This window comes from Halichoeres trimaculatus, unplaced genomic scaffold (assembly GCF_033239565.1).
Source record: "Halichoeres trimaculatus isolate MK-OKI-2021-1 unplaced genomic scaffold, fHalTri1.1 fHalTri1_scaffold_10, whole genome shotgun sequence".
NCBI classification, from domain to species: Eukaryota; Metazoa; Chordata; class Actinopteri; order Labriformes; family Labridae; genus Halichoeres; species Halichoeres trimaculatus.
This window is the reverse complement of record NW_027437187.1, coordinates 33,542,503-33,553,628: the sequence shown is the minus strand read 5'-3', so window position 1 is coordinate 33,553,628 and position 11,126 is coordinate 33,542,503. Positions and strand designations below refer to the sequence as shown.

The 11,126-nt window shown below is 39.6% G+C and overlaps 1 protein-coding gene across 1 annotated transcript; it reads right to left on the bottom strand.

Moving 5' to 3' along the window:
* Positions 1-5,036: 5,036 nt before the first annotated feature.
* On the bottom strand, positions 5,037-9,243 carry LOC141797105 (uncharacterized). Its single transcript, XM_074678529.1, has 4 exons — positions 8,324-9,243; positions 8,156-8,236; positions 7,863-8,047; positions 5,037-6,603 (listed from the first exon to the last, which is right to left on the bottom strand). The coding sequence occupies exons 1-4, from the start codon at positions 8,409-8,411 to the stop codon at positions 5,722-5,724; spliced, it is 1,236 nt and encodes a 411-aa protein (XP_074534630.1). The 5' UTR covers positions 8,412-9,243; the 3' UTR covers positions 5,037-5,721.
* Positions 9,244-11,126: the final 1,883 nt, after the last annotated feature.

Sequence of the window (11,126 nt, the reverse complement as noted above, 5' to 3'; positions counted from 1 at the left end):
CCTGTTTCTGCAAAAAGAGTGTGTCAGAGCAGGAAATGACAATGATTTCGCTCGGTTACAAGTTCAGCAAATTAAAACTGCAGTCAGGAACCTTCAGTTTGTGTTGACTTTGGCGCCTCCTGTGGACAAGTATGAACATTACAGCTAATAAATGAATTAAACTGCCTTAAGAAGAATGTTTCTATGGACGTATTTGAGTTTATTTTTTATACCTCCGTCATAATTGTTGAGGAATCTTGAACTATTTTGTTGCTGAAATATGACACACAAAAATACGTGATCTGTGTTGTTTGATTAAGATTTTAGTTTAAACAAGACACATGTTTCTGTTGAATAGGAAACAAATTTCTGACACTTTAACTGCAACTTTCACCAACTTAAAACCACACTTTCATCTGTTTAAAGCACCTGTAAGAGGTTTTTAGCTGGTTGCAGCAGGGTAAAAAATGTTGATTTTGATCAATTTGATGCTCGCTACTGCTTAAAGTTGAGGGTAGGAGTAAGACCAGTTAATGAAAGTTGCTTAATGTTTAGTCAACAAGTCCTGCGATTGGGCCAATGGCAAGAATCATATTTCTTTTATTTAAATTTCTGGAATCTCAGCACTATTTGTCCTTATAAATGTTTCTGCGTAATATAAAAACAACAAATTAGCTTTGATTAGCTTTTAGCATAGAGCCTTTTTTTAACATTTCAACAGATAAAGTTCAAAAAGGATGAAATATTTGAGGGTTGACAGACATCTGGATAATTCTTTTACAAAAATTCCTTGTAAAAGTCCAGGACAAATTGATGAAAGCTATAAAATAGCAATCTTTTCCCACAGGGGGCGCCAAACTCGCCACAAACCAAAAGTCCTTTGAGGCAGCTGTGACAGTAAATCTTAAAATATCAGAATTTAACTGTATGGATGAACTGTGCACCATTCTTAAAATTTTCTGACCTTTAAGGCTTATGCAGGCTTATAATTTTATCAATTGACTCCCCCTGAATCATGTTGTGTATTTATTTTTTCTATTTTGTACTTTGTTTTGAGAAAAATAAGATTTTTATGACTGGCAGCAATTGTTGCCGATAGTCACACAGCTTGTCACTAGGTCACCTAACAATTATATAGAAATAATGGTAATTATAATACTAATAAAGTTATAAAATAATAATATTGTCATAATAAATAAAAGCAATTCTGCAGGCAGTGTTTTCCTTTAGTTTGACTAGCTATGTGCCCACCGGCAACTTTTGTTGCCACTCACAGAAATAAGCCCATAAACAAAAAAATACATATCCCAGGTACATTTTTTGGTGGAGAGTTACTCTAGAGACTTGAATGGTTAAATTATAATAAATATGTATGAGGGGAAAATCATCAGAAATTTATGAAAATTGGCTCTTTCCAGGACGACTTGCATCCGCCATGTCTTCCACCTGAAGGAGCAGGAAGCAGATGATGTCATGTGACAGGAAATACTTGGATACTATTTTTTATAAACCAAAATCTGTGTCTAAGTTGTGTACTAGCATATAAGTGGAAAAGTTACATTAGTAACACTGAGATTTTTTATTGCAAGTAGAAAATGAAAGTGATCCACTTCGGCAACAATTGTTGCCGGTGGGGCAGAATGGGGTGGACTAGATCAAGGGTCTGCAACCTGCGGCTCTGGAGCCTCATGTGGCTCTTTGACTCCTTTGCAGTGGCTCCATGAAGCTTAAAAATATATATATAATCCAAATAAAGCATTTTGGTTTTTCTCACAGAGGGTATTGATGATTAAAGACATTAACACAAAATAAAATCATGGGTTGACATTTTGTTTCACTAAGTATGCGTCACCTCTTGCAGTAAGGCTTTCAATTTGTTTTAGAGATTTTTTAAATTTATTGTTTGTTTTTTTTTTCAAATTTAGAAAAAAGTCATTTTTTTAACATTTTGATTACTTTTTAAATTTTTTGCAAATTTCAAATTTTTTGAAAATTTTGAAATCACAATTTTCTATTTTCTGCAATTCATTAAAATTTGGTAAGTTTTTTGAAAAATTTGTTAACTTTTGCACAAATTTTTAAATTTTGTTTTTGAAAAATTTAGCAAATTTTTAAAATTTCAATGTTTAATATTTTAATTTTATATACAACTTATTGAAATTTTACAAATTTTGCAAATCTATAAAATATATGACATTGCAAATTTTCATTTTTTAAAAATATTTGCTTAATTACTAAAAATAAAAAAACTAAGAAATCACATGTACAATATTATTAACACAAAAAAATCCTTGTGTAGATAATTATTTACTAGACGTTTTACAATTTATACCATTTTTTGTCTTTATTGTGAAGATAAAGTAGATTTTCCGGCTCCCAAATGACTTTAATCAAGGTGAGCTGAGGCAAAATGGCTCTTATGAAAGCAAAGGCTGCAGACCCATGAACTAGATGATTAGTCAGTGTTTAAGTTTACATTTTAGCAACTAGATGATTTTAGGGATAGCCCTCGTTTACACGCCTTGAAGTTCTACACGACAGATTTGGTTGATTTAATCGATCAGAAAGTGTAATCTGATCAGGGCCAAACTGCTATGCTCATGCGTAGTTAGGGAAGTAAACCCTTTAAGACTGTGATGCAAAAGGAAAGAAAACCTGGTAACTGCAGCACGCATAACTGAGTGTGTGTGATGCCATCTGCTATATTTAAAAAAAAAATACACAATTCAAACTGCATAAAAATAAAAAACAACACTTTGCATTTTGAACAACCCTGTGAGTAGTGCAAAATCACCTCCTTGCAGTGTAAACCCTGAATGGCAGCTCAGTGGCACTGACACACTAATACTGATAATCCACAGATGCACGTCACCCAGCTTCACTGCATACACCAAAGTTCAAGTTCACAAAGCCACAGTCCCAGCAGCACCACCAGGAAGGTAAAACTGAACAAACTGTGGCTGAAAATGGGATTACAGTCTTCCTCACAGAGGATAAGTTGGGCTGTTCATCCTCCATCAAGTATGACCTCAAAAAAACACACAAAAAGAAGAAGAAAAAAAGCCTGAAGAGAAGCAGATTCACATGTTGGTGTGCAAAGTTCCCTCTTGTGAAAGTAGATCCAGACACAGCGTACGTTTTCCAGTCCTCCGGGTAATAAGCAGCAGAGGTGTAGCTTCGTATTCATCGGGGTAACCCAAGACTTCATACCCAAAAACTACAACATCCAACGACCAATTCACCAGCAAATAGAGATTTTTAGGAAGAAACACAAAGCTCCAAACAAAAGGTGGTGAGTTACTCCTTCTCCAGATCTGCAGATGGAGTCAAAGCCTGGGAGGACAGACTGCAGCTCAAACCTGGGGCTGGTATGGTTTCTGAAATGCATCTTTATCAGCAGGTATGAATTATTTCTCCTGACAAACCCATGGTAATGCAAGATAAAGTAAATATAGTGCACAGGAGCCACTCTCCACCCACACACCTGATTAAAAACAGCCTATTTTTAGAGTTTAGTGCTCTGCTATGAAGGGAACGTGGTGTGGAGGGGATTTAAAAGCTTTCTCAGAAACAGAATCATCAGAGCTGTTAGGATAACCCGGAAGCTACAAATTAAGGTTTTTATTTTGTACATGTTTGTCGTTAGCTAAAACTCCCAGGATGATCATGTATAGTGACCTGGTGGTCATGTAAAACAGAATCCTATCAGTATAAACAGATTATTTCACACATCCACCCACTCACATTATCTCTAACTTGTTATTCACTCTCACAGAAATCAGCTGACACAAGATTCAGCTTCTGCTGAGGCCTGTTTGTTTCAGCCTAAAGCCTGAATCTCTGAGGTGACTTCCTGTCTTAATGTTTATGGGATGAACTGACTGTGCAGATTAACCTAAATGCATCATTTCACTTTTTTAAAACTTGTTTTGGATTGGTAAAGATGGCGCTACCGTTTCACGGCATTAGGAGCAACTTTTGAGGATAAGGGGTAAAGAAGCGAAGGTTTAGGCTGATGTGAATTGAGTGACAGGGTTTGAGGTCTTAAATAGATCTTAGATGAGGGCTAAAAGTCTGATACAGAAGAGGATTATGGCCACTAGAACTACAAAATAAAGTCAGTATTCTGAGAAAAAGTCAAATTTCTAAATTTAACATTAGAATTCTGACAGAAAAAAGTCTGAATTCTGACTGTAATCTCAGATTCTCATGAAAAAAAGTCAAATTTCAAAATTTAAGCTCAGAATTCTGACAGAAAAGAGACAGATTTCTGATTGTGATCTCAGAATTCCCAGAAAACTGCAGATTTCTGACTTTAATCTAAAAGTTCTGACAAAAAAACCCCTCAAATTTCTAAATTTAATCACAGAATTCTGACAAAAAAACCTCAGATTTCTGACTGTAATCTCAGAATTCTGACAAAAAAAACTAAAATTTCTAAATTTAATCTCAGAATTCTGGCCAAAAAACTCAGATTCCTGACAGTAATCTCAGAAGTCCCAAAACAAAAGTCACATATCCGACTGTAATCTCAGAGTTCCCAGAACAAAGGCAGATTTCTGACTGTAATCCCAGAATTCTGACAAAAAAAACCCTCAGATTTCTGACTTTAATCTCAGGATTTTGACAAAAAAACTCATATTTCTGACTGTAATTCCAGAAGTCCCAGAAAAAAAAAGTCATTTTTTTACTGTAATCCCAGAATTCTCTTTTCAAATAAAGGCAGATTTCTGACTGTTATCACAGAATTCTGGAAAATAAAAATTCATAATTTGGAGTTTTATCACAGAACTCAGTGATTTAATCTAGAATTTGTAGGGAAAAAAGTAACTTTTCTGACTTTAATCACATAATTCTCACAAAAAAAGTCAGATTTCTGACTTTATCCACAGAATTCTGGAAAATAAAAAGGCATAACTCTGAATCTAATCACAGAACTTTGAGATTAAAGTAAGAGTTTTGAGAAAAAGTCAACATTCTGACTTTATTCTCAAAATTCTGAGAAGAAATAAGATTTCTAATTTTTTTCTTTCAGAATTCTGAGGAAAAAAAGTCAAAGCTCTAACTTAAATTTCAGATTTCTGACATTGACCTTTGTTTTAAAATTTCACTTTTTGCTTGGAAAAAATAGCAGCAAAACATTATTATTTTTTTGTATGTTTTTCAGTGGCCCTCATCCTCTTCTGTAGTTTGAGGCTTTAAAAATGCTGAAACAAAAAAAACTAAGTGTTTGATAATGACCAGTGGCCTTTAAAAGCCTCTGTGACGTTTCAACCTCACAGCTGATGAGGATTCATTTCAGCCCCAGGTCCAAACAGGCCCAGGCGGATCCAGTGAGTAATCCCCCACCCTGTGATGGGCTGACATCAATAATCTCCTGAGTTCTCCAGTTAAGAAATTCCCCTGATTAAATAAAAACACCACTGAAACAGCATGGCACAGAACTGAAGCAGGATATATCAACTATACAGCCAACACCACTACACTTTGATACCGAGAAGCTGTTTACATCACACTGAGATCTATTGCGCCTCCTGTTGGGTGAAGGAGGGAGGGAGGGGCCGTTACAGCCGCGTCACATTTACAGGTTTGAAGAGGAAAAACATCAAATGTGGAACTTTCACAACCACTGAACTAAGGTGGGAGGATAATATCTAAATGAGGAGTCCAACAGCTGCCTTTGGTCGTCTTTAGGAGTAGATCCAGTACAACAGAAGCAGCTAAGCCTGATGGGAAGTTGAGTCAGGTCCACGCCACTTTGCGAGAGATGGCCTGTTTGAAGCACTCAGGGTCGACGTTGCCTCCGGGCCGCAGCGCCCTCTCCAGGCTCACCAGCACGTTCTGGTGACACTCCCTGATGTTGACGGGGTATTTGGCTCTCAGCAGCTCGTAGGCGGCGATGAGCCTCATGTTCTGTTTCACCATCAGGTACTGGATGATGCACGTTGGCGCCAGAGAGAAGCCGTCTCGACAGTGCACCAGGACGCGCTTCCTCTTGCCCGTGGAGGCGTCGATGCACTCGTTGATGTCCTCAAAGCAGCGCTGCTTCAGAGCCGGCCCCTCACCCAGAGCGTTTGGCACGTCTTCGATGTCCACTTTGAGGCGAGACCAGCTGTGGCGGGCGCCACGAGAGCAGGTGCAGGGAATGAGGCTGAGGCTGGGGCCTGGATCTCCTGGCACGCTGCTCATGTCGATGATGCTGTCGATGTTGTTGCGGCACAGCGTCCGTCCGTTATACGCAGCGTTCAGGTTACCGACATAGATGTAGTCTGTCACTTTGGAGATAACAGGCTCAGAGTACTGGAAGTGTTCAGGCCCGCTGGGTTTGGGCTCCGGTGTATCAGGCCCTCTGGCTCCAGCAGGCCCTGTCGCAGCTCTACGGCTGTAGTTCCGCAACTTCTTGGAGCCAGAGCGTGAAGGAGGGTTGGAGTCTGACTCGGAGCTGCTGTTCCAGGGCGGGGAGAAAAGAGAGAAGCGGCTGGAGGATTTGCTCTTGTTGAGGATCTCGACTGGGCTGGAGAGGCCGGAGCTGGAGGCTGTGGTGGAGGCTGAGGCACAGAAGAGAGAGGCTCGTTCCAGAGAGCCGGTGCTGCTGGCAGCTCCCGCGCTGTGGGCCTGCTCCATCTGAAACACACAGTTGACGTGTGACTAGGCCTGTCACGATAATCAATAAATCAATTAACCGAACGATAAATAAAAATGTCCTCGGTAAGTTTGCCGGCCTCGATAAACTGCCACGTGCATGCATGTTTGTTTTCCTCCTCTCTTTCGACCAAAGAGGCTGAATGAGAAGATGGTTCACTACGTCTATCTTTCCTAACATCGGGGTGCATAGGTTCTATAGCGGATTTAGCGGATTTATAGCGGAGTGAGCATCTGTCCAAAATGCGATCTTTGGGGTGAAGACGGAGCTGCTCGTGCGTACACACAGAGAGAGCTGAAGCGAGCGCCCTGAGGGGTAAGGAGGAAACACACGCTAATATGAGTGATGGCACGAAAGATACGGTTCTTAAGCCGCCTGCCACAGTCCCAGTGTGGGAATATTTTGTTTTTTATCAGAATGAACAAAGTGTGAGCTCATGAACACCAACGAGCTGATGTGTCACATTTGTCTGAAAATAGTGGCGACGAAGAAGAAGAAGGGGAGGTGCAGCGGAGCCTTGTTCTTTGACAATCCGCTCTTACTGAGGCTTTTGGTCGGCAAAGTAAATAGAAATAAAAGCGCCAAATGGTGGCGCTCAAAGACAGATACATTACCAAAGAAATGCAGCCCTTCAATATGGTTAAAAGCCAGAAATGTTAAAAATGTTTGATAGACAGTACGGACTGACTGGGAAAAAGTACATGTTACAAACACTTCAGTAACTGTATAAACTCCCTTTTATTTAGGCTATAGTTTTTAACATTGATGTTTTCTTTGGAGTTTCGTTTTTTCTTTGGAGACAGGGTCTATGTTTTATTGTTTTTGATGGATATTATTTTCATTGACATGTATTTTTTTTCTAAAAGAGTCCATTTCATTTTCACTGTATTTTTTTCTCTCTTTCTTGTTTGTTAAATTTATTATATTTTTTGTTTAGTTTATTTTATTTAAAAGATCCTGACCTTTTAATTATAATTAAATACTCATAAGAAATTAAAGTTTCTTGCTTTTGATATGGTGTACTCACTTTATTAATCAATGAAAAAATGGGAAAAAAAATCAAAATAATATTGACAATAATATCGTTTATCGGCAATAATATTTTGGAAAATTATCGTCTAGTAAAATTTGTTATCGTGACAGGCCTACGTGTGACTAAACCACATCTTCACATCCTTACAGGAAAACTTAAAGAGAAAAACTTTACTGTGACAGCTGAGGACTTTGTATCTGAACATACCTGAGCTTTGAGGTTGTTCTTCCACTCCTGCGTCTCCAGCGCCCTGAAGCGCCCGCTGCTGTCGGAGGAGATCGACATGCAGAGGGGCCGGTGAGTCCGAGGAGGGAGCTGGGGGGTAAGGGCCACAGGGACGGGCCTTGCATCGGTGTGCTCGCTTCTATTCATCATCAGATTTGGACAGGAGCCTGGATGACACAGGAAGACACAGTACCATGACTAAATGTAGCTTTTTTCCAACCTGAAGACAAGTTTCACTTGTAGGATGATATGATATCTACTAAGACTTGACCTACCAGCACATTCTGAGCGGGTGATGGACTGAATCTGTAGTGTGTTATGGGTTTTCAACAGGCTATGAAGAGTTTTCACTATACCTGTAGAAGAGAGGTGACCCTGCGTTAGACTCAAAGCCAGAAGTGTGTTCATGAGGTGGGAGGTGACATGAAAATGAATAATCTTACCGTTTCTTCCATTGTGCTTGCAGGACACCTTTTTATCCAGCAGTCTGTGAGCACTCGGGTCTTTGTTCAACTCTTCCTCGGCCTCCATGATCCGCCTCCTGCTGACAGAGGCACAGAAACCGGCTCAGGCGGTCCGTCATCTTTGGCAAAGTGAGCAACACTTCTTTAGCTCCATCGGGCAGACATCACTTCAGCAGCGCGGGGCTAACGGTTCGCGCCCAGCGAAAGCGAACTGGTTGAGAATTCGCCCTCACTCATTGTGTATTGCAAGCGGCGTTCGTACGACGCGAACGAAGCTGGCGGCTCAACACTTTTTTAACAACTTTTCTCCTTTATTGAGACATTCTTGTGCGTTTAACGGAAACACTGGCACACTTTAAAGCAGAAATACCTTGAGAGATTTCGTCATGGCTGAGAAGATTCATTAATTTGTTGCAACGGTCGGTCTGTAAAGCTTCGCGTGCAGTAGCTCCCTACCGCGTCACTGCAGCTAGCGGCTAAGTTAGCCGCATCAGCACACTAACCCGCTAACTGTGAGTGAGTCATGCTGTTAAGGCTGCCACATTCGACTCAAGAGCTCAAGTGAAGCCTCAGACAACTTAATAATCCACACTAACTACCAGATGAATCATGACAGCAGAAAAGTTGTTATCGATAAAATATCTAGGACGTAAGCGAGCTAACCGCTGCTAGTTAGCATCTCTACCCGCTGCCCACTGCTTCTCTGCGGCTCCTGCAGCTCGTCACGTTTTAACATCAGCTACCGCCGCATCCTGTGCTTCTCAGTGGGCTAACACCAGTGTGAAACACCCGAGTATATCCATGAATATAGAGTTAAAGTGACAAGATAGCTGGGTAGTTGCAGCTATCTGGCCACATCTTCACTAGTGTAGCAGCATCATCACAACCATGTTGAACCGAATGCGGTATGAGCGGCGAGGAGTTATTTTGCCCTGAACTCTGCCTTTCAGGTACTGCAAACACACTTGGGGTGATGTACACCAGACACACAGTCACTAACGTGCGTTTTTCGAATCAATTTATTTTTATTAAAGGCTTAGATGTTTGAATAAGGCCAAACTGTGCGGTATTTTGTTACACATTAAACGTAAATCTACCTGTAAGACTAAACTCGGAGCCAAAGAGAACTCCATTACATGCGTTGGAAGATGAAGTCAACGCGAATAAATGCAGTTCCTTGTATGGCCACTTGAGGCTTGCTCCGAAAGCAAGTCAGCCTCTATTTACAACCATATAGAAATCAATAACTTATTAATAACAATAAAAATATAAATGGGACCCAATTTATATTTGACTTAGATTCTCCTCTCATGAATTAAATGTGGAACACTTCATACTCAAAATCAACTCAGATGCAAGGTTTGGTGACTCAACAATATTTCTATTGGGGATTAATTTAATTTGAAGAAAGAAAAAAAAAACTTAGTATTTCATCAAACACCAGCGCTGTTGTTTCCAAAGTACACAGCCAGTATTGTGAAAATATAAACAAAATAGAAACACAATTTTATATAAAACAATAAAAATGGAAAATTCTTGATCTGTTTTCATTACAAGACCTTGGGGAATGACTAAGTCAGGATAACAACTGTATCACTGGAGGTAGATTGATCAATAATTCAGAGGTTTTTGGTTTATTTTTATTTTTTTTAAGTGTCCTATTAGTTTATAACCACTAATAGAGGATTTTTTAGCTGTCAAATTATTAAAACTAAGACACAACATCCAAAATAAAGGGATCTAAACATTATGCACTTTAAAGAAAATCAGACCAGATCAAACATTTTTCAGCTACTTCAACAGAGAGGATAGTGTCATAATAATGGAGAGAGAAATGTGTTTACAATGAATACTAATGAGGCCCCACTGTGCAATAGAATTACAAGCTCTGACCAAATTTACAACCAGGAAAGCAAATTGAATTTATTTCAGATCAAATGTTACATAAAAATAGATTTCTTATTATTTTTTAGTTGCCACAAATCATCTGCAATTCAGTGAGTACCGTCCAATTAAGAAAGAGGTGGCAATTGTGTTACATAATCATGCAAAAACAGCACAAATTTCAAATCTACAACTTTCAGAATTTCAGCACATAGATGTCAAATAGGTCTCCAGTTTTATTGCTCTTACCTGTGTCTGTGTGATCAGCTGTTTGTGGTTGTCAGGCTGTTTCTCAGCGTGTGTGCGTCTGTAGACTGAAGAAGCAGCAGCAGCAGCAGCTGTGTCTGGAAACACTCATATGGTCGCTGATCAGGCGCCTGTGTTTTTCTTCTTCTTGTGTTTAATTGGATGGCTGCGCCTCTCTCCAGGTTTCCTGGTAACCCACCGACCTGCTGATGTCACTGCTCTTCATAATGAAGCGTGAGTGTGAAGGCTGCCAGCCTTTGTCAATAAGCAGGCAGGGTAGTTCATGGCGGATAAGACGCACAAAGACACCTCGGCCTTGGTGAGATGTGAGGTGATCACAACACACAGCTTCTCTGTTACTGTCACACACCTAATGCGTCATTAATACACTGTTTCATTCACACCTTACTTCTTAAATCAGTGGATCGTACATATTTCTATAGAGGCTCAAGTAATAGTAATAGAGGACAAGGAGGTTCAAAACCTGCTCAAATTTTGCCTCTTTGCTCACTGAAGGTTGGGTTTCCAATATTTTCAATACGACAGCCACTGATGATGGGCTTCAAAACTCAGCTTTAAAAAAAAAAAGGAAAATAATCAAGAAATTTCTTGGTTTTAATGCCATAAGGCTATGAAGCTTGTTAGACCGTAA